Genomic DNA, 24,665 nt, shown 5'->3' with positions numbered 1-24,665 from the left:
AGGCTCCCTCCACCATGAATTTGCCCAAACTCTGCTGGTTAGAGGCTCAATCCACCCTGATTTTCAAAACAAATGTTGGTGCCAACCTCAACTTACTACAAGGGCCAAATTCACTGCTGGTGACAAGCTCTCCTCACTGCAAGTGCCAAATACACATGTTTCAAGGTGTTTTCCTACTGTCAGAGAGGTGGTATTGAGTGTGTAAAGTGTGTAGTTGTTAGGCTGTGATGTTGGGGTAATAGAGGGTCTTTGGTGTGTTAGATGCCCCCAGACATGCTTCCCCTGCTGTCCCAGTGTCATTCCAGAGGTGTTGGCATCATTTCCTGGGGTGTCATAGTGGACTTGGTGACCCTCCAGACACGGATTTGGGTTTCCCCCTTAACGAGTATCTGTTCCCCATAGACTATAATGGGGTTCGAAACCCGTTCGAACACACGAACATTGAGCGGCTGTTCGAATCGAATTTCGAACCTCGAACATTTTAGTGTTCGCTCATCTCTAATGATGATGTGAACTAAGTCTAAGTCAAGAATTACTACCAAATTGTAGCAGTGCACATGGAGACTTATAGTTGTCCAATAGGTCAGTATTCACTACCTTTCATTTGGGTTACAATGTAACTCTGTAACGTGAACCTTACACCTTGGCTGCCACTCTAAGATGCCTCGGTGATTCTGATACCGGTGGAGAGGGTCAGCTCAGAAAGTCCCTCTCTTTACTGAAGATCATAAAACGGCAGACATCACCCAGACCTGCCCTGACTTGAGGGAACTCGAGTAGATGTGTATGAGGACACAGGACGGGGATTAGCTATCGTCTCATCTCCATTACCAGTTGGCTGTTCCTTGCAAATCGTTGCCGTCTACTGAGCCAAGCACAACATTAAATATAGAGATACAGAAGCTTTTACTGCGGTAAAACTCTACACTACATCAATTATCTATTCCACTCGCTTCCATGTGAAATGTACGAAGGATTTGTTCTTGGCATTTTTCCCCATTTGAAAATTTTGTGCGGAGGCATCTGCGTTTTTATCAGGGCATATGAGAACTGAGTAATCCTTGGCAGTCCAGCTGTTGCTTCTGCGCGGCTCTGTCTTATTCTCCTTTATATACGGAGACACAAATGGTGCTGATCTGTCATCTTCTCAGTGCACATATAATAAGCTACATGGTACATCTGCTATTGTGCCTCCATATTGTGCAGGTACTGTATGACTGCGCATCATGTGAATACGAGGGAAAGACGAGGGTTATTAGCACAGTACTGAATGTAGGGAAACCATAGGAAACTCATCTCGTAAAGTCATGGGATATAGCTAGATTTCTGGTGTATTGCAGGGCCCCAAATCCTGTAGTGCTTCATTTCTTAAAGGGAATCCGTCAGGTCGATTCAGGACACTAACCATGCAAGTCCATTGGGATCTGTGGATGACCTGATGAGAATCTTATGGGATGGTGGTATAGTGTACGAAATAGCCCTTTTGTAACCCTATGTTTGTAGCCAAAAACCCCAACCCTTTATACTTACCTGGAGATCTCTACTGGTCTCTGTTACTCCTGACGCCTGTAAAGTAAAATTTGGCTCTGCTGTGCATGCGCCTGAGGCCAGAAGCCAGGTAAGTATAACACATTTTTTTCACTGTGGACACATACAGGGTTACAATACCTCTAGCCATCAGTAACCTTTGGGTGATTTATTGTCTCTGGCCAGTTGACTTATAATGGCTATTTCCTGACTTTTGGAACCCCCCACAATCCTTAGAATGGAGGGGGTTGCAGAGCTCTCCCCACTCGGTTGTGCAAGGTACTGTAGCACTGCCCTATTCACTTTTCAGTATCAGTTCAAGATTGTTGTGGGTACAAAAGGTCAGATGCCTACCTACCTTCTTTATCAGATGGGAACTGAGCCCCAACTTTACCAGATGGGAATACCCTTTAATTGGAGCTTAGTTTTACTGATACAGCGCTCCGTAGTCCCATCATAGTTATAGACATAAGTGATAATCCATGCTCCCTTACTGCATACTACTTGGTTGAACTACCTGTTCAGTGTCTGGTAAGCAATAAGATGTATAGTGTGGCTCTTGGACACACAGACATATTGGTCATTTATCTGAATGGACATAATGCAATAGACAGAATTTATCCTTGACCTTGCAGCTTATTACCAGGGGTTCCCAAAGTGAGGTCAGTTGAGATGGACTCAAAAAAAAAGTGAGACAACCCCTTTAAAAATGTTTCCCAATTGTACACCCTACTGATCTGATACATACCCAGCCAGAGGGCGCCGTCCGTATCCAGTTGTTTTGCTCCAAGTGGAGATGAACCAAAGACTGGAGCCTCATTGCCAACTTGTAGGATGCCATCCCTGTTATTTCTAGAAAAGAATTCAAGCAGAATATAAGGAAGGGTCAGTTAGAAACCATGAAATATGGATAAATTTAATGGATCAAAATATAAAGTACAGCAATGGGCAGAATACAGGGATCCCAATTACATCATGTGGTTAGGCTATAAGGCCTTATTCACACGTAAGTCTATAACAGCCATTTTTGTAACCTGGGTTTGTAGAACACATTTACTTCAATGTGCTTATTCACACCTATCATCCATTGTTCAAGACCATTTATTTCAGTGTTTGTGTGAATACAGCCAAAGTTCTTCCTTCCTGAGTTTGGCTAATAAAACATAAACCCAATAAAACCTACTAAAAAAAAAAACTCCCAACCTAAAGGTTACCCCACATCAGGGTTAATGTACACACTCCCATGACCACTGCGGTAAAACGCTGCATCTCACATTCTTCTCGTATCCGCCAATCTCTTGGCGCATTCACGCAGCCGCCACCTGACCCCAATGTTTTTATAATTTCTGCAATGGCAGAGTACATTGTGTCCCTCATACTGCAGCCCTGGCATGTGAAGCATTCGCAGAGCTCAGAGCCCCAGTGATCCCCCCCATGGGCGGCAGCCTTCCAAAACCATGGCCTGCCAGTCCCCATGGAAAGTCCTGTCGTTCATGGAATGTAATGTGACTACAAATCCTACATAACTTAACCCCTTTCATCCCAAGCAGTAGAAATCCTAATACGTGCTTTGGCGTTTAGAGGACCATACACTTCTTTATGGCTTACAGGCTTTCTAAGTGGTTGTCCAGGTGATAAAATATATAGAAAAGGCCCAGAATGGTGGAAACCTCATATCTATCTCAATGATCTCCCCTCATTTCTGTTCCGATGATTCTCAATTCCCAGATGGTCTCTCCATCCTGGTCCCACTTGCCTCAGCCAGTTATTGAGAGAGCCTTTGTTTCCGTGGATCAAGACTGCAACCAAGAGCCAGGACACATCAGAACGATATTGGAAGAGGTGTCAATTTTTTTTAATACCATTCGGAACTTTTTCTAATTCATTTGTATCTTCTGGACAACCCCTTTTGTCTGCAGATAAACCTTCTGAGTTTTTGGAATGCACCAAAGAAACTTTTAGATGTCAGATTCATGCTTCTTGCATCTCGATGAGGTGCATTGTGTTTGTAGTGCAGGTCTCTAGTAGCAGAGAGCTAGAGTGGTCCAGAGGAATGCCCTGGAATCTGGAGCAGGCAAGCCCCTGCACGCCTATGTTAGCTTTTCCACCCGTTCACCATTCTGCAGATGCCTCGCTCTATTCTTGTCCCAGGGGGCACTGAAGGGCATAACAGATTGAGGAATAATCCCAGGCATATGCTTACTCCTACCCAGTGCGCCCGTCCCCACGCGAACTGATCAATATCACATAATAAGATCCTAAAACCCAATGGGGGAATTTATTAAGATTGGTGTTCCCTACAGGCACGACTTATAATAAATTTGTGGCATACCCTGTCCGCATTACTCTCCACCCACTGTCACAAAAAGTGGCAAACAAGGTGCAAAATGAAGAATGTATCCATTAAAAAAGCCCACAAAGGCAAAGTCCACCAATGGTTTATGTCTTACCTCAATGCTTTAATGCGAATCCACTGGTTGGTGTTGACCGGGACAGTAGAACGGAGGATCACCGGCTTAGATCCGAGGTCATAGGTCATCTGAACATAACCTCCGACCACAGCGAGAGCAATGTAGTCCGAGCGTTCGGTTCCTTTTCCACTCCAGAGAATGAGACCCTGAGTGGCTTCAGTCTTGATACTCAGCTCAAACTGGTTGGTTAGCAGGGCCTTCTCACTGTAGATGGGAGATATAATACCATTAGATGTAAAACTGGGAAACCCATAAGAAAGTGTATCCATAGGCAAAGGCCTCTCTTGCCTAAGTGATACATATTATGGGGTTCATAGTGATTGGCCAAATTCTAAGAGTCAAGACTGATACTTCATTGTATAGAAATATTGCTTCCTATGGATATTAGTTATACATGGTTAATCCCTTAGATTACAATACTTCATCTTCACACCGAATCAATGGAAACTGTACCCGCTAAACAACTTCCAAACATACAGTGGTGTAATGGATAAAGTCACACCGTTCTGTCTCCAGGGCAGAAGAAAGATTTACTTGCTTGGAGTCGGGAATTAGCATGAGCCTCATGAGGTTTTTCGCCTTCCCCTGGATCAACACTGTACGGATTGTAGGGTTATAGGTTGGACTTGATGGGCTGATATCTTCATCCAACCTCATCTACTATGTAACTAAATGGAAATCACAAACGTGATATGAACACTCCATACTGATATAATATGGCTGGATTGTGTGTGATATCCAGTACAAGGCACAGTGTGGATGGATAGAATACATGAAATATCTATATTGATACACATCACATACACAAACCACTGACAACACAACACAACATCGCAAACTGCCTGCACGTTCCATATTTACGGCTGTCTGTGATACATATAGCGAGGGGATACTTCTTTTGACAGAATTAGTATAACTTCTGGATGCCTTCACCCACACAGCAACAGCTGAGAAGACGGGAAGTTCCCGAAGGGGAAAAACCAGGCCGTGTGATATGGACAGTGATACTACTTGTGTTCTGAGAATCTACAATTATATTTCAGTATTCACGTGTGTGGTTTGCTATTGGCTCGCTACAGCCTCGCATGTAGAAAAGAGGACAAAAGGCTTCATTCAATGACTTTTACTGATGCCCAAAGCTGTAGGCTAATGGAATGGGGAAAATTTGCAATCTTTGAGAAGGTATATTGCTCTCCCTTCTACAGAAGTGGAGGTTATAGCTGCCCCTGGTAAGGCTTACCTACATCAGGCGGGCACATCTTCATGAACCTGTGCCAAACCCTCATTCCCCATAGGCAGTGTAACATTGACAAACATAGGAGATAAAGCAAGTACACAGTCCAGTCATATTAATGTGACCACCTTCTTTTGACGTTAACGTTAAATAACCAATCACAGAAGGCACGTGTCATCAGCCATCTGGGTGCACTCATCATTGTGGAAGGCACGATGGATCAACACAAGTATGCATCTATCCTTGCGGACCATGTTCACCCCTACATGCGAAATGTTTTTTCTCAGGATGATGGCATCTACCAGCAGGACATATCATAAAGCTCGCAGTGTACGTGTGTGGTTCGAGGAGCACCAGGATGAGTTTACTGTAGTCCGTTGGCCAGAAAATTCCCCAGATTTGAACCCAATCGAGAATCTATGGGACCACCTCGATTGGGTTGTTTGTGCCATAGATGCTCAACCGCGTAACCTAGCGCAGCTGGCCACGGCACTGGAGTCGGCATGGCTCAACATCCCAGTGAACATCATCACAACATCCCCTCTCTTCCTGCACGTCTCGCAGCGGTCCGCTCTGCCAAAGGTGGTTATTCTGGATTCTGACAGGTGGTCACATTAATGTGACTGGACTGTGTATAACAGATGAGGAAGACGTGTGGAGAGATCCGAACCAGGGAAAAGGTTCACTTTAAGAAGACCGTGCTCGGCTTGCATGAGAGGGTTTCCATCTAGTTCATACTGCACAACTTGCTAATATCTTGATATGTGGGCACAAAGTTCATGACATGGCGGTGCTAACTCAATATGCCAAATAATCAGAATGGGATCTCCATGTAATAAGTTACAGAAGGTATATCCTGACCTCTATAGCTGTTTAATACTTGAGGTGCCCTCTGACTAGGACTCAGTGCTGGCAAATACATAAACCAAGAACCTCCCCCCTTCACTTGATCCGAGCACTGGGCGTCTTCTTCGGAACGCTTGGCTAGATACATACACATAGCTACATGGATAATTTTCCGTGGATTATACAATCAACCACACCTGACACATGGACCACATAGCGGGCAAGCTTCAGATTCCTCCAGCTGGCATGGCATTAAGGTTAGGGCTACTCTCTTACACTCAGGGTGCAAGGTTAGGGACCTCATATTTTTACAACTTAGTGGAAGGGGATTCTATGAAGGTGCAATGATCCTAAAATAACATACAGTATATCTTTCTGCAAATGAATAGGACACTATCTGGAGCATGGAGTGGTGCCCGGGGCTGTCTTCACAATTGTTGTGCAGATCTGATCTATGTTTGCACCAGTCCCGCACCAGTTCGCCTCTCCTCTTCTCCAATCTACAGAATGTACTACTAGTGATAAACATGGAAAATGTCATAGCTGATCCAACATAAAGGGACCACACAAAGAGCGGCGACAGACAAAGCAGGCAGTGGAGGGACTTACCTGGGGTCATCTGGATTGTCCACAGGGCCAAGACTTTAGAAGCAGAAAGAAAGGGGGAGGCATGCAGTAAGCAGCAGCAGGAAAAGTGCAGAAAACGCATTTATTACCAACCCCCATAGAGTAAGACCCCCACATAGAAGCAAAAATGTGGCTGCAAAATACAAAATGCATTATTAAAGGAGTACTCCAGGCTTTTTCTGTTTATGGCCTAGCCTTAGGAGAAGTCAACAATATCAGGTTGGTGGGGTTTGAGACCCAGCACCTGCACCGATCAGCTGATTGAAAGGGAAGTGAGGGTTACATCTCTTCACTGTATAAGAGGCACAGCTCCATACATAGCATAGTGGCTGGACCTGGTATAGCAGCTCAGTCCTGTTCATGGATCCCGTGACTTATGGCACTGATAAGAGGCCGTAGTACTCATCCAAGTTTTGCAACCCAAGGCCATTTTAACACATTAGTAGGTGCAAAGGTTTCTTAAGTGGGGCCCCAACATAATTTAATGTTCCCTAAAGTGGCTACAACCTGAATGGTGGAGCTCCGAGCTGATAGATCCATGCTCTACCAATGTATTCAACTTTATCTGCAACCTAAGGGGCCAAAATGCCATACTGTCCCGCTTGATCTAGGTTGGCTGAGAGCGCCCCCACTATCATAGGGCCTGTTTATTCTATGGTTAAGGTGGCCCCACAGTAATCTCTTCAATCATCTTATCAGTGGGGTACCTGGCGTAACAGACCCTAAAAACCTGATATGTATCACCTATTGTAAGGATTAGCCATCAACATAAAAATTCTGGAATATCCCTTTAAGAGCTGTTAATTGTTGACTGCATTGTCGTCATAACAGGTTCCCCAGAGGTAAAACCAATGTAAGGGACCCCCACCTGATGAATCCTATTAATACAGTATACAGGCTTTACATACATAGCCTAATTTACCCAATCTTATGTGAAGTTTTCAGACAACCCTGAAAGTGTTCTGTCCCAGTTTCCCGGCCCGGCTCTGCTCCCTGGCTGCTGTCTATCATTCTGTATTGAGGACTATTACAGTCATTTTTAAAAACATTATTTTATTACTTTGTAGAAAGAGGAGTACCATAGAGGATATGTGTCAAAATGACTCCACAGAGGAGCAGACAAATGGATCTGGTCTTTCTTCTGAGCCGCAGGCAATAGAAGACTCGCTAATCTTGTTTGTTACATTTGACTCGGCTCTCTCTGGGATGGGGGTTAATGGCGGGATTCATCCACTTACTATTTCCTGCATTATGTGATCTCTGCAGTGGATGAATCTCAATAAGCCTTAAAAAATGAATCTGATAATGTCCATAGACAAGACTTCAATACCCTCCATTATAATCTGAGATGCAGTCACTCCCAAGTACCTCTTCTTCTGCAAATAGTCAACGCAGATCCTCAACATCAATCTATAGAAGCCGATCATGGCTTCTATTCAAGGGTTAAAGAGGACATTTTAACTTCACCAATTCAAGTTCTTAGCATCTGTTAATAGTCATCGCTCCACTGATTCTAGCACAGTTGGAATTTCCTCTCTAGCCCTCACCGTTCCGGAGTCGCAAGTGCAGGTAGTTTTGGTGCCTGTTTAGGCGCTGCATTAGGGCGGTGTCAGGCAGGGGGCGTGAGTCAGAGCTCCAATCAGAGGCAGCCAGTGTCAGAGCTCAGAGACACACGCCTTGTCTGCTCCTGCCTGATACTGCCCACACAGCCTAAATAACATGCCAGGCACCAAAACTAATAGGGTTGTTTTCTCGGGAATGGTGGGGGCTAGAGAAAAAATTCCAACTGAGACAGATTCAATGAAGCAGCGCTTATGGATATAAAGAGCTGGACTTATTGAAGGTGGTGAAAGTTCCTCTTTAAATAGGGGCTATAGTGAAATGGAGCTCCAAGGACTAGACTTCAAGGGGTGATCTATGTAGGAATTGTTCCAGACCTGTCAGTAATACACAATCCCTTTTTACAAAATCATAAATGTATAGAACTAACTTTTTGATAGAAAGAACCTAAAGGTTCCTAACAGAGCTATGGCCATTCTCAAGGTGCTAAGAGACAGGACCAAATTCAGCTTGTAGTCCCACAACATCTCAGGAGGTTAAGGTTGCCTTCATAGTATTTACATCTAAAGAATTTAAGGGGAACCCCTCATAATAACTATGCAGTTTGCAGGCAGCATGTTACAGAGCAGGAGAATCTGATCTGACTGATATATGGATTTACAGAAAATATTTTTTGTATAACTTGCAATTTTTTTCATTAGGAGTCCAGTGGGCGGTCCTACTCAGTCATTGACATTTATCTCTGAGTATATCTATGAGTGTGCACAGAAGGGACAGTCATACATTACACCGCCCACTGGACCCTGAAAGGGATTTAAGTGAATGGATTAGATTTTATATTGAACCTTTTCCCACAAACCTATATATCAATCTGCTCAGCTCCTCCTGCTCTATAACCTGCTACCAACATATTGGCACCATGTTCATTGTGACGGGTTTCCTTTAAGCAGTTTTTTTTTGCTACAGATAATAACTATCACATAATTTTCAGGATACAAGGCGAAAACAGTAAACAGTAAGCAACGCAACTAAATTTGTGAACTACAAGTAACTGCTTGAAATGCGAAATTGCTATATTGTCCATGATGCATTTGTAGACTATCGGCACAACCCATGTTTTTTGGATTTCCATGTTTTGATACATTGAGGATAGAATAGTTTGGATAAGTCAGTTATTAACATATGTCCCAGTAGTGCTGAGTAGGAACTGAAGGAGTTATCCACTTTCTACTACTGATGTCCTTTCCTTTGGGGAGGCCACCAATATTAGGTCCGACAACCAGGACCCCTCCAGATATGCTGTTCAGGTCGCTCCTGGTCATGTTTACGTGTCAGGAGCTGTGCTGCCGTGTAGTGGTGGTGTTAGGTACTACAGTACTTCCCCATACACTTCAATGGGACAACAATGCAGTACATAAACCTGACAGGATCTGATCTGATCTGTTCCAGATTTCAAGCCATGGCAGATCTAATGTTGATTAAGGCTGGACCATCAGCAGTAGAAAGTGGATAACCCCTTTAAGCTTGATGCTTATAGCTGTGTGCTCACCCATAGTTGGACAACTCAATTGCAGCTGAGATGAAAATGCAGAAAATGGTGCAAGTCTAGGCTACATGCACAGGGCTACAACAATGTTGTACTATAATACAGCACCAGGAGACTGCTATAAGCCCATGCTGCACCTCTCTATACCTCCAATTTAGTCTAAATGCGTACATATGGGTAAGGCCAGATGTGGCAGTCACTGGGTGGCCCAGGCGCAGCCACGGTGCAGGCGAAAGCTACACAGCCATGCAATCCTTCAGGTTTTATAATAAATCAGCAAAAATGTCTTCCTATTGCTTGTTCATTGTTTATGGCCACATAGTTTTGGGGCTAAATCTCCAAACCTATACAGCCATTAACAACTAAGATGAGAACTGCAGCAGGTTGATAGTTCGATCCTCTCTACGATAAACCTACTGCTAACTGTGCAGACTCCTACTCAACAATCTGCTGCATTACAGCACCCATCCTCCGCCACCTCGAAGGACGCAGACGATACTGCTATCTATCCTCCTCAAAGCAACTGCAAAGTTTACAAAGACGAGATAGACAGACCTTACTGTAGAAAGACAAGGACACAAGAAAATGTACATTATTATGTTGCTGGACTGGCTGTCCGTGATAATGGCTTGTATTGTTCCGTTTACCAGTTGATGTATTATGCTTAAGATGATGACAGTGAACCAGAAGAACTCAAGAATCAATGGATGCTCTGAATGGGAGAGGACAAAGATTTGGAGATACGGGGGCGATACATGGACGCACTTCATATTCATGTAGATGGACAAAGACAATATGAGCAATGGAGGAATGAATGAGAGGCAGACTGTCATGGCTGCAGGATAACATGTGCAAGCAGTGATCGACACTACGTAAATGGAGAGCACACCTGATGGGGCACATGGAGTGGGCATGTCGGGCATTTTACTTACTCAGGTATCTCATTAGTCAGGTGGCTTGAAAACAAGGAAACAACACGGACACATATAAGACAGAGGACAGACACGTGACACACGCTGACAAACGCTGCGCATTAAAGGGAATTTATCACCGGTTATCTTATAGTATCTCACATTGTGCAGTATTACTTGTAGCTACTATGTTCAGTGTACTACCCCGCACCGGAAAAGAGTGTGTGCGGCCATATCAGCATGACTTTATATTGTGACTATAGCTGTAATATCCTTTGATTTCTGCAACATGGCACCGGAGTACCCTGAAGAAACCCACGTAAACACAGGGAGAACATACAAACTCCTTGCAGATGTTGTCCAGCAGGATTATAACCCAGGACTCCAGCGCTGCAAGGCTACAGTTCTAACCTTGACGTTTTGGCAATGGCAGCATGTCTGCTGTGCATATTTTTATGTAAGGTTTGGATGAGGTTTGCTAGAATCCCATCCACCAAGCAGTGACTGTAAAACGCTGCGTTTCTCTGCAGCCAAACTGTGGCGTTTATTTCCCAGACAATTCTCATCTGATCCCATAGCGGTGCCATGTTGCAGAAATCAAAGGATATCACAGCTAGTCACAATATAAAGTCCTGCTAATATGGCCGCACACACTCTCCTCTTTATAAGCCAATAACTTGTAATAAATCTCAGAACACTTCCAATACAGAATCAAGTGGTCTGTGTCTGTGTGTTCTCCGAGCTCGTAACACATCTCTCCTAGATTCAGAAACCGGCTGCAGCTACCCCGGGGCATTCCCCCGACACCGGTTTCCTCCCACACTCCAAAAACATATTGATAGGGAATGTAAATTGTGAGACCTATATGGGACAGTGGCTGAGCAATATGATGGCGCTATATCCGTAAGCTAAATACATAAATATTTGGAGAAGAAGTTGTTCTAATTCCATGGTAGTCAGACAGTATTAGAAACATAAAGAGCCATCGAGAAATACAAGGCTGTTTATGTTTCCGAGTCTAATACACATGAGATACAGCCAATGGCCACCTATCCTGATTCCCCAAACCCATACACACTCGCCTGCCTCTGGTAGCGGCGTATCTTAGCTGACAATAAAAGGATTGAGCATATTGAAATCCAACATGCCTGACTCTTCTTTCCCCATTATCTGCCATAGGGGGAGAGTTGGGAGTCCCCTATGTACATTAGGTGTTGGGTGACCCTGTTGTAATCCTCAGGTTCTGCTAATGTGTATAGCCAGGTGATGGCCAGGAAAGCAATGTCATCATGTAATACTGAAATCACTGTAGGCATTCTATAATATATCTAGATGTGACCATGGAAAATACAGCACAACAGGTAAAATCTTAGATTTTGTTATCTGTTTGTAAAAAAAATTGAACAGATATATTCCCTTTAATGGTCCAGTCCAGTAAGCAAGACATACTGCATGGCATATGCGGCAGTGCAAAGTAAATGAGTACAGCTTTTTATTTTTTTTTGCAAAAAAACACACTTTCCATGGAGATATGATACTGCCTCATGTACACTCCCTTGTACCCTTCAACAATAACTACCAACAATTTACTGTAACAAACCCCACATGTGACCGAGGGAAATAAAGCCCCTTTATATCAGCCCATATACATCTGACCATCCATGATCTATGAAGTATCTGTACGAATACATAAAGGACACCTATAATCTTGTCACGTGTGACTTACATCTCATCATCTCCACCAACTCCAGCTCTTAGAATCCTTCACTGAATCTGCCATAGTTGGATTTTTTTCTCTAGCCCCTACTATTCCTGAGGAATCATATCTGTTAGTTTCAGGACCTGATATGCTGATTAGGCTCTATACGGTCAGGTGGGTTGTCCTGGTATGAAGCAGAGACCACCCACCTGACACTAGAGTGCCTCATTAGCATATTGGGTGCAAAGAATTGGAGTTGATAGAGATGGTGAAAGATCCTGTTTATATGATAAGAAATATAAGTCAAAATAGAAGACATGTCAACGAGAACTGAACACCATCTTGTTTACTCGTAAGTCCATGAAGGTGGGAATAGACAAGATATTTATGTGATATTTCCACCAGGGAAAGAAGACAAGAATATGTCACAATAGATATATTTATCCTTTCTTTGAAATGACTTCCATGTTAGGCTGAGGCCCCACGTTGCGGAAATGCAGCTTTTTTTGTTGCAGATTTTGTTGAGGTTTTTTGAGCCAAAGCCAAGTATGGCTTCAAATGGCAAGGGAAATATATAGGAAGATTTTGTAGATCTACCACTCGCTCAACCAACTCCTGGCTTTGGCTCAAAAACCGCAACAAAAAAGCACTGTGGGGCTTCAGCCTTAGGGTCCATTCACACGGAGGAAAATGGTGTGGAATTTCAGCGCTGGAAAAAAAGCCTCCCATTGACTTCAATGGGTTCCTTTTTCTAAAGAAACCTATTGAAGTCAATGGGAGGTTTTTTTTTCAGCGCTGAAATTCCACACCAAATTCCACACCAAATTCCTCACCATGTTCCTCCATATGAATGGACCCTTGGTGGAATAATCGAGGTGTAGAGTTGAGGCACTATGTCACGGAGCGTACACGTCTCAGGGTGAAGCATACCTCTTGGTGACTGCATTGTGATATTCCAGGTAGGTCTTTCCATCGAAGGACACAGCTTCAGAGTCTCCTGCCGCCTTTTCAATGGTAACTGTGGATGAAAAGGAAACAATAATTTACGAGATGCAACAACCAAAGCGTCACTTATAAGGGAGGTTACGGGGGCTGTAAAAGCGTTGGCTTATCCTTAGGATATGCAGAGGCCGACTCTGTCATCTCCAATGATCAGCCATAAATATTACTAAATAACCTCTTACTGTATAGACGTGTTATCTCCTACATGAATAATTCATATCAATGTGACGTTATACACTAAAACAATGGACAGATCAGATTAGCCAAATGAGTTCTCTCTAGAATCCTCCATTTAAATGTCTCCCATAATGGCGAATATTTATCACCTATCTTCAAGGGCACTGAGCCCCCTCCACAAACAAAATTGGGTTGTGTGGCCACATCCTGATCCCGGTTCAGTTAATGTCTAAGGGACTGATAGAGAAAGTCGAATATTGAGCATATCTCTATCAGTCCCATAGATCGTAGACTTTTGGAATCCTGGAACTACAACTCTCAACATGGATACTTGCTCTGCTCTTCTTTGAGCGCCTATAGCGGTGAATGGAGTATGAAGGGAGTTGTAGTTTCACAGCAGTCAGAGTGCCAAAGGTTGCTGATTAGAGATGAGCGAACACTGTTCGGATCAGCCGATCCGAACAGCACACTCCCATAGAAATGAATGGAAGCACCTGGCACGCAGACTTTGCCGGCGGCCGACCGCTTAACCCCCCGCGTGCCAGGTGCTTCCATTCATTTCTATGGGAGCGTGCTGTTCGGAACGGCTGTTCCAAACAGTGTTTGCTCATCTCTATTGCTGATCCCTGACCTAGACATTTAGGCCTACCTCACACGGGTGGCAGTATGGCATATTTTGGTCCTGATTTTGATACGGGAAGGCGTGTCACAATAGGGCCAAAATGCGCCTGCCGTGGCTTCCGACAGGTGCGGCTTCCCGCTCTGGAGTAGGCCCAAATGAATGGGCCTAGTCCGGAGGTTGCTGCTCGAGATGGACGCCAGGGCTGAATCAGTCGCAGAATCCGCCTGAAGAAAGGGCAGCTCACTTCTTTTTTCCATGTTGCCGCTCACGGAAAAAAGTAAGCTAGCGGTCTACATAGACCTCCATTGTGAGGGGGCGGATTCTGACTTGATTTCAGCACCAAAATCCACCCCCTCTTGCCCCGTATGAACGAACCCTTATGACTACCTCTCCCTCCAAAATCCTACAGGTGTGGGCAGCAAAGATTTCAGTGATGACACCTTGGCCGCCATTTTATATTATTTCTAAAAACCTACAAAGATGGCTGCCTTACGTCTGAGCCCACGGTATCTAGGTTAGTCCATTAGCTCCTGACAATCCGTATTACGTAACCCCCTCTACTTAAGGTAACACTATTTAAGTCAGTGCTAATTTTTTTATATGCAAATTCCCTATTGGTAAATTTTTTTTCTTTCCGCACAAATCTGTTGGTAGAAATCTGTCAATAGCGACCGTGTTTATTCGGCAATTTAAATGCTAACGTTGATCTATTCTGCATCACAAAAGCTCAACCCAAACAAGAACGCCATATAATGAAAGCCGTCTTACTCCGCTATCCGCACACTCCAAATACAACAATAAAACGTCATCCTGTCAATTGTTCATTGTTGGCTGGGCCCACATAAACTATTCACAGCGTGATATCAGAGCCGAACACACACTTCATCTCCGTGAAAAGAAACGGCAAACTGACAATATTGTCCTGTTGTTCTCCTCTATTAAGAAAGCAAAGCAATTTTCTCAAGTACAATTAAGATCTTTGAGTAGTGACACATATTACAAGATGGAAATGTACTTCATATCAGGTAGTTGGTAAAGTTTTGGATTAACAGAGCGCAAGCTCTGAAGTAGGAGCCGAATAAAAGAGCGGCTGATATCATTGCAGGGTTGTCTCTTATAGGGGGTCTGTCTGTTTTAACAAATACGTCATAGTATAACAATTCTGGAGCATCTTTTCTTAAAAATCTGTCTTGTGCAGATCCTCTGTTAGGCCCGGTTCACATCTGCGTTCGATGTTCCATTTTGGGAGTCCGCATGGGGACCCCCCGAACGGAATACTGAGCGCACTGACAAGTGGTGAGGTTATGAAAGCACATGGACCCCATAGACTATAATGGGGTCCATGTGTTTTCCGTGCGGTGTATGTATGGAACATGTGGAGAGAAAAATACTTCAAGAACTGCTTTCCTCTCCACATGACTCAGGACACAGATTATAGTCTATGGGGTCCTTGTGCTTTCATTGCTCACCACTTGTCAATGTGTTCGGTATTCCGTTCGGGGAGTCCTCATGCAGACCCCACAAAAGGAATACTGAACGCAGATGTGAACCGGGCCTTATTCCTCTTAGACTGGGTTCTCATCTGTACTGAAGTCACGGTCACAGTGATCATCGAACACCACAGACACAAAAGTGCTTCAAGTCCGACTTTTTCGTCTAAAAGATTAGATACCTGACAGATCCCATTATAGTCAATGGGGTCCGTTGGGGATTGTTTTAGCGGTCTGTGTGTCTGTTCTGGTCTTCTGACGGACCAGTACAATAGACACCCGGTGCAGATGTGAATATAGCATTAGAAGTTTATTAATAAACTGACAACTGGGTGTGTCCCTACACAGTCTGACATTACCCAATCAGTGCCTGGCTGTGTAAGGATACATTACAACTGGTAACGCCTCGCTGTCAATTTCATCATAGATATGCAGGAGGAATAACAGAGGAACAGCACAATGCAGAGTTCTGGCAAAAAATTTTCAGGATTTTTATGTGATGGGTTTATATGGCTGACCACATTTCCTAGTTACCCCAGCAATAACTGGGGTGGGGTAAAGAAGCAGCTCCTAGTTGCCATGCCATGCTTTAAAGAGGACCTCTCATCACCGCCACCTACTCCGAATCTTTGCATTCATTAATAGTGGCCGCTGGCACAGTTGGATTTTTTTTCTCTAGTCCTACCACAGCAATAAGTTTGGTTACTTTCAGCACAATTATGTCCTCTACTGTCAAGTGGGCGGGGCTTATCTATCTGCTCCTGCCTGACACCACCCACCTGACAGTAGACAGCATAACAATGCTGGAACTATCATCACATTTTCCATGGGCACCGTAAGGACCGGAGGTGGCGAAAGGTCCTCTTTAGGAATTACCGAAACGACTCTTGAGGTTCTCAGACTTGGAGATCTGTAAGGTCAAGTGGCGGACATTTTTAAGGACTTCCTTTCGTCAGAAATCCTTTAGAAGACCACAAGTGTTATCGCCTACCTTACAACTACAGCTTCATTCTGGACAAGTTTTCTGCCCAGCAGGGTCGCTTCAATATCATCATGCCAGTCAAGCTGGATTTCAGCCATACCCGATCCTCTTCGGAACGACCTACGCCCTTATTACTTGCTGAAATTCCTATCCGATATCCAAGTCAGCCCTCCTCACAGCTGCTGTGTCATGGACGGCTGGGTATTATTAATATAGGGTTATATTTATATACTGGGAGCGTTGTGTGTCGGGGTGCCGTAGGGGTCAGCTGCACAGCTGGTGGGTGAGTGGGTAGCGGAAGTACTTTAAGATGTTGGAAATACCGTCTGCATGGTTGTCATGGGGAAGGGAGAGGTGAAGGGGTCAGCCGATGGAATTAGCCCGGTAAAATACCGCAGGTATGAGCCTATCTGCTCAGCTGAATCCTCTGGGACTGCGGGAGGTGAAAGTATTATGCGGAGGAAAGCTCAGATTTGATCTTTCTGACAGTCCTTTTCATTTATCGATTTTTTTTCCCATCTCCTGTTCAGCGAGCTGTGAAGTGTGAGGCTCCTGAGGAGGAATCCTTATCATCATCATGTACAAATATGAAACTATAGGTGGAAAAATACAAGGTGACGGCGGACAGGAATCACCGGGCCCGGCCTATCCGACCAGCCTTTTATCAATTCTGCTATGTTTTAATAGGTTCTTCAGGGAAAATAATAATGATGATTCACCGCTCTGCTCCTTAGAAACATAAAGCAGCTCTCACATAGGTATACCGGATGTGTTCAGAGGGGTATGCATGTCGGTAATGTTATCTACTGGATACTGGATAATTGGTGGAGACCTGACTGTAGGGCCCCAACCCGTACTAAGAACAGGGGGCCCAAGTCTCCCGCATGAAATGCACCAGTGGTCGCTCATGTGTGCTGCCACTTTTTTAAGGCACTGCTAGAAAACAGCAAAATAGCATGAAGCGTCATTGTGCATGTGTGACTGTCGCTTCATTTGAATGGGAAGACTTGAGACCTCTGTTCTTGTGGTTGGTGGGAGTGTCAAAGGCAGAACCCTGGTTAGGATAATAGTAACAGTGTATGTATACCATTATACAGTTCTGGAGGTGTGTAATAGAAGAACAAGATAGGTCATCACTATATGATCAGTGATGGCTAACCCCTGAAAAGCCCCCCACCAATGGGACCACAGCACTGTGATTTCTGCAAATTCGGCTGTTCAGGGAACTGCAGCATGGCCGCTGTGTTGAGAAGGAAACTGCGCTGTGGCTACTTCATTGCTAGGAGTGGTGGGGTTATCAGAAATTGGACCACAAAGTGATGATGACATATCGTTCCAATATACAATAACTTTTAAATATGGCAACTTGCACTTTACCCAATCTCAAATTACAGCTTGTGTTATAATCCAAAACTGTGTTTACACATATTCTGTATTCAGAGCTGAAATCTTCCAGAATTGATAGAAACAGCCCTTTGCACTGTAGGAAGTAAAGTCCTTACATTAGATATAACGTCTGCTGTACAATTACATATTTGGTCCCATGATAGGAGTTCAATTTATGTAATGGATTTATATGTACGAAGCACAAGAAGAAATGTACCGTCAGGTATAAATACCATACAAATAACTTGGCACCAGAATATGAGTAATTCCAGCACTAGATTAGTCGCCTCACCATTGTTTATTTGGATAGATATTGGGACAGATTTGGTCCCAATATCTGGGCCCATAAAATAGAAGCAATCTCGGGGGTGTGAGCAAGTAGCGAGAGCACAGATGAGGGTATAAAGTAAAACAACTGAACTTACCTTTTTCACAATTGCCCCCTGAGAATCCTCTCTGGCAGATACACTCAAAGCTTTCCTTCTGGGGTGAGCAAAGTCCTCCATTCTGGCAAGGGTTTGGTTTCTGGGTACAGGGGTGACCACGGTATGGAGAGATTTCAATGGCAGTGCGAATGTTCTCCTCCCTTAGTACAGGAAGACCCTTAATGGAAACCTGCAAGATATAAAGGTGGTGAAACGTAAATTCTATGCTGGATTTAATATTTTTGCACCAAGAAGGGCAAGAAAACCCCATGCATGGTTTTGTACCATGGTTGGGCGAATATAGGCTAAGAGGGTCAGGGATACGGACATGATATCATCTTCAGTATAATCAGTCTTACCTTCTGGATGGCCCCTTCAAAGCTGGTAGATATGGCTGCGGCTCGAGCCAATTTGCTAAAATCTGGTGATCCTCCCACATATAAGGACTCTTTCAGGTTTAGAGCCGTGTGCGGTGCCTAGTAGAAAGATTAAAGGGACACGTCACAAAGTGTGCACTGATCTTTACTAGTAATAATGACTAATGGGATGCTCTTAACCTGTGCAAATGCTTGGAAGACTGCAAGGTCTGGGGGAGGGGGGTAAAGAAATCATCGCCCGACTTCTTCTACTATATTTCCTTCCTTGCAAAAAATCCTTCTAACCTCCTGTGTGATAACCTGCATTTGAACACCGGCTATCAGCATGCTAGAGGGCACTCTGATCTTGCTGTATCACAGGATATAATGGAAACAGAGAGTTCAATGTATTTATAATGTATACCCGCAGAGCTCTATGAAGCTAGGAAACTGTTCTATGAAATTTTACCCTGAGGAGACAATCCAAAAAAGCTAGCAATCACCAGTGTTTCTACGGTGCCCTCTAGTGGTCTAGTGTAGACTGCAGGCGTTGGAGAAAAAAATATCTCGACTATGTTTGTCCTTCATATCTCGCTATTATGGAGGATGCAGAAGGGCACTTGTTAAGCTCTACTGTACCGCCAAATAAGCCGCTATTCCCTAAATACGGCAGACCCCCGACCTCTCCCATCGATTAAAGGTCTACATTAATTAGTACTTGATGCTCGCGGGAGTTATGAGATGGATGGCAGGAAATTATTGGAAAATGCTCAGTACGATGAAAAGAAATTGAAAGAGAAAAAGTACATTAAAGGAGGGGAGCGAGAGAAGGAACGACACCAAAGCCGGGACGTAATCTAGTCTAAGGGTGATTAACTGGAATGGAGGGTACACATGGGACATGGGATGAAACACATGTGCTTATCTTTACCTTACGGGATTTCTGAAATCCAGAGAGTGCAACAATAGCAAAAGACAGAGAGAAGAGGAAAAGGGGGAGAAAAGAAGTCATCAGTGGGTTGTAAAAGCTTTGGCGTGCAGGGCGGCTGACGTCATCCATCCACAATTCAAAGTTTTCAGCAAGCTTTAGAAAACAGTCTGCGTAGAGCGAGCGTCCCCATAGAGCGCCGAGCGCCAATTAAAGCATCAGTCCATGCTAGCAGCCGGAGACAACTGCTTAACTCCAGCACACAATGCAGGCGGCTCGCTCTTAATTGTATGGCCCCGTGCCAAGCGCTACTTGCCATTCCGTTTGGTGATTTTAAGTCAATTACAATGCTCTTTTTTTTATACGTTCTGATGTATTTACTGGAAATGTCCTGCCTTCCCATAGATCACTGTCACTTCAAGGAGATGAAGAGCTGGGCACAGCTCTGACATGATACCCGTAGAGGAACGGCTCTTTGTCGGTGTATGTCAATGTGAATAGATTTGTGAGCTCAACATAATGCCATAGATCAGGGTTTCATAGACTGTAATGAAGCTGGGAAGGGAGAAGGTTGCGCTGCTCTATATGTAGGCTCTGTTCACACTTCGTGTTATGGGTTTTCCATCAGGGTTATGACACTTGTGAAGGCGGTCTGCAGTAACCTGACAGGTTATATATATAAGGCTGAAAGTGGGCAGTCTGTCTATAGGTGGCGGCTATAAACAAATATTGTGCTTCTCCTACTCCCACCCGATTAGACTATTTTATTATAAATCCCTCTCTGCCCTAGACCACCAAGAAAGTTAATAATGATCCACTTACTACCCAGGACCATCAGAGATGCAATTATTATCCCCATTACTACCCTAGACCACCAGGGATGTTATTACTACACTGTACTATCAGGGGTCTTAATATTAACACCGCTATTAGCTTAGACTACCAGCGATGTTAATATTAATTCCCCACTACTATCCTAGACCACCAGAGATGGTAATAGTAACTCCATTGCTACCCTAAACCAACGGGGATGTTAATATTATCTCTATTACTATCCTAGACCACCAGAAATTTTAATATTAACCCATTTATGCCGGAGGTTATATTGTATTTGAGTTCCAATAATGGAACTCTAGGCATAAATGGGTTAATCCCATTACTACCTTAGACCACCAAGGATGTTATTATTATCATCCCTATTACTACCCTATACTACCAAGGATGTTAAGATTAACCCCACTACTACCCTAGACCACCAGAGATATTATTATCCCCATTTCTACCCTAGACTACCAGAGAAGTTATTGTTTTCCCCAATACTATCCTAGGCTACCAAGGAAGTTAATATTAATCCCCCATTACTATCCTAGACCATCAGAGATGCTAATATTAACTCCATTACTCTAGACAACCTAGGATGTTAATATTATTCCCATTACTATCCAAGACTACAAAAGATGTTAATATTACCCCTTTACTACCCTAGACCACCAAGGAGGTTAGTTTGAGTAATAACAAGTTATAATCCCCTTTCCAACCATAGGTGTCATAGTATATTAGGGTATGTTCACACAGAGGAATTTTGGTGCTGATTTTGAGATTCTGGGCCTGAATCTGCCTCCTATTATTTTCAATGAAAGGCAGTGACACTTCCTTTTTACATAACCCTGGAGCATCCTGCACAATCTTACCATGGACTCTCGCAGGGTGACATCGCAGGAGATAGCCCCATTATGTCTGAGGCAAATCTATAAGAACACCTGTGCTGGAAAGCCACGCTCTGCTCATTATAAACCGTAGCAGTGACACTGGTGTGAACAGGACCTTACATAAAATGATATTAAATCTAATTAAAAATCCAGTAAATCTGGATTCTAATTAGATTCTGAGAGGTATAGCAGCAAATGCAGAGCACAGATGGAGCTACGTACCTTTCTATTATATCATATTTACAATGATTTAATGGGATTGTCCCAGAAACAGCGCCACTCTAGGCCATTGGATATGTCTGGTAGTGCAGTTCTGCCCAATTTATTGCAGGGCCTGAGATGCAATACCAGCAATACCAATACCTCACAGCTGTTTCTGGCAGCTAGGCATCATGCTGCATTACTTCTACGCCCTGACTTGTTAAGGCTGTGCATGCACATGGTCTACAGTCAACCTTGTACGTTGCAATGCCACCCATCTATACACCTTGTTGCATCTATATCCACCATAGACCAGTCATCTACTTTGAGAAGACCACTTTTCAGTGCAATTTTGATGTTGGTTTTCTCTAAGGGGTAGTTACACATGTAAAATAAGACTCCCATTGACTTCAATGACATTTTATACGTGTATTTTGACGTGTATTTTGGCGTGGTTTTTTTACATGAAGTCAATGGGAGTCTTATTTTACACGTGTAAAATTACACGCCAAAATACACGCCAGTTTACTCCGTGTGAAGAGTTTTCAGTGTAAATGTTGTGGTGTCACGGACCCCCATGTCCGCATTATGGCAGTTTCCATGTACTATTTCTGGTTTGCTATCTCAGTAATATGATATGGCGCCTCCTATATCTGTTATACCTCTACATACAGTCAAGTTTCTACTGAGAAATAGTAGGGGATAAATGTTTTCCTAAAACAACCTGGGGCTTGATGTGCCCCTCTGGCACAGCAGCATGGTGGTATACAGCAGAGCTGTATTCTGTAACGGTGCGTAAAACCGCTGCTGTAGATACCAATACGTACCAGTTAAGTTAGACTAATGGGCACATATCTGCGCTTCAGCGGTGAATGGCACCAAGCTGTTCTAGCGGTAGCACAGCCTGGAGGAGAGCAACGGACTGGCAGGATTGTACGCTGATGTAGCTACCTACATGAGCTGTTATGGGATCCTACAGCTATAACCCTTATTATAATTTCCCTTCGGTGTTCAGCAGATACCTGTATATAAAGTACTGCTGACTCACGACAGTGGCACTTTATTGTAAATGCGGTCCTGAAATGTGAGCGGCTAAGAGATATGGCTACAGATGGCCGCTATGAGGATCTCTAAGTATATGGGTACTTAGTTTGATCTAGAGCAATAAACCATATCTGTGCTATACTTAATATGAGCCCTGAACATTGCATTTGTGTATGTGCTTTGTATTCTGACGTACTGTATGACCTTCCTATAGCTACAGGCTCTTGTGTCCTGAACATCCCTTTAATATGATACCAGTTGTACCCATTGTAAGGAAAATGAGTGTGCAATGGCCATATATAAAGTGTACCTGCAGGAGACATTATAACAAGATGAGTATAACATACATAATATACATATAATAATCATTGCTGGATAGGTTTCCTGTTAGCAGCGCTCTATGCATTACACACATTTAGTTGTACATATCTGTGATGTCCTGTTCTCAGGGTCTCCGTCTATGAGAATACATGTATATGCCGGTAATGTTCATTACATAATTCATTAGAAACTCTATAGCACCTGTTCACACTTTTGCAGGGTCAGTTCTAGATCCCTGACACATTCAGACTGCTGACATGTTAATGTGCACTGACACACTGCTTAGGAATCTCCTGGGGAGAGGAAAGATGCCGCAAGAGCAGATGACAAATTTCCGAATATTGAGAATTCAGTGTCCTTGGTATTAAATACATGGAGTATATCCACCTTAAAGGAGAATTAAAGGAATTGCTGCATCAGAGATAACTCCATTCACTCATCTTGGGTCCTGCTCGTGACACCGGCAGCAAACAGCTGATTTTGCTGGAGAAGCTGCAGCCAGCTGGATATCATTGTGCATGGGAAATATACTACCGCTACAAGGTAAACCCGAGACGCTCCGACAGAGCTAATGACCCCACTCCATGACCTCAGTATGGGCTTGTCTTCATGCAGCCTATGTATACTGATTCTTCTTTAGGGTCAGTTCACACGTGAAAACCGCCTAGCTTATTTGTGCGAGGTAAAAAACCTCGAGGAGTTTTTTTGACGCTGTTTTTTGCATTCCACGCGGTTTTTGACGAGGTTTTTGACGCGGTTTTCGCTAGCGGTTTTCGCTAGGGTTTTTTTTTCCTATATGTGCTATAGAAACTGCAGGCGAAAACCGCGCGTTTTTTTGCAAAAAACCGCGCGGTTTTGTGTGCAAAAAACCGCGCGGTTTTGTGTGCAAAAAACCGCGCGGTTTTTTACCGCGCGGTTTTCGCCTCCCATTCACTTCTATGCAATTCTTCAGGCGTTTTCCGCCTGAAGAAAGGTCATGTCGCTTCTTCAGGCGGAAAACGCTAGGAGGAAAAAAAAAGCTAGTGGTCTACATAGACCACCATGTTAAAGGAGAGGTTTTTGAAGCGAATTCCGCTGTCAAAAACCTCCCCTTTGCCCACGTGTGAACTAGCCCTTAGGCTGGATTTCTGTCATGGAGACTGCAGCATGCTGCTGTCACAAATATCTCCTGAATTGGGGTGTATTTTATGGTGGCCCACCTGCTGGAATCGCAGCGGGTCTCCTACTGCTGTCATCCTTTGCATTGCAATGATTGAAAGCTACTGGGAAACCTGCAGAATAAACTGACTTTCTGCAGGATGCTTTAAAGTAAGTGCAGAGGCGGCCATCATGTCAAGTCTTATGTATTCTCTGCTTGTGATGCTTAGTCCCTCATAACCTCATGTATTGTAGGTCTGTCATCTCTTACCGGTGACTCCCCTGTGACCTGCTCCTTGTTATTGATACGCATTAAGCCCTTCCTGCCGCTGCGCTCCAGCGTAACACTAATCCAGCTGTTGAGGGGAATCTTCTCTTTGCTCCTAGAATAGGACATAAGCACATTGATATTAGACTTTAGGATATACATCAGTATATAGCATGTAGTAACAAAACGCAGGGGG

At 43.8% G+C, this 24,665-nt stretch overlaps 1 protein-coding gene across 2 annotated transcripts in view; it reads right to left on the bottom strand.

Annotated features, from left to right (window-relative positions):
- Nucleotides 1-24,665, bottom strand: part of AGRN (agrin) — a 428,413-nt gene that overhangs the window by 20,791 nt on the left and 382,957 nt on the right. Inside the window, exons 32-39 of one of the 2 annotated variants that reach the window (XM_075279649.1) lie at nt 24,473-24,584; nt 19,793-19,804; nt 18,865-18,981; nt 18,506-18,695; nt 13,352-13,439; nt 6,688-6,720; nt 3,978-4,202; nt 2,276-2,379 (exon numbers count right to left, since the gene is read on the bottom strand). In XM_075279649.1, the coding sequence (XP_075135750.1) occupies nt 2,276-2,379; nt 3,978-4,202; nt 6,688-6,720; nt 13,352-13,439; nt 18,506-18,695; nt 18,865-18,981; nt 19,793-19,804; nt 24,473-24,584 (881 nt within the window). The remainder of the gene's footprint in view (nt 1-2,275; nt 2,380-3,977; nt 4,203-6,687; nt 6,721-13,351; nt 13,440-18,505; nt 18,696-18,864; nt 18,982-19,792; nt 19,805-24,472; nt 24,585-24,665) is intronic. The other variant, XM_075279650.1, reaches the window with a different exon arrangement.

This window comes from Leptodactylus fuscus, chromosome 6, assembly GCF_031893055.1.
Source record: "Leptodactylus fuscus isolate aLepFus1 chromosome 6, aLepFus1.hap2, whole genome shotgun sequence".
NCBI classification, from domain to species: domain Eukaryota; kingdom Metazoa; phylum Chordata; class Amphibia; order Anura; family Leptodactylidae; genus Leptodactylus; species Leptodactylus fuscus.
The sequence above is the reverse complement of the archived record's forward strand: the minus strand, read 5'-3'. Positions and strand labels throughout refer to the sequence as shown.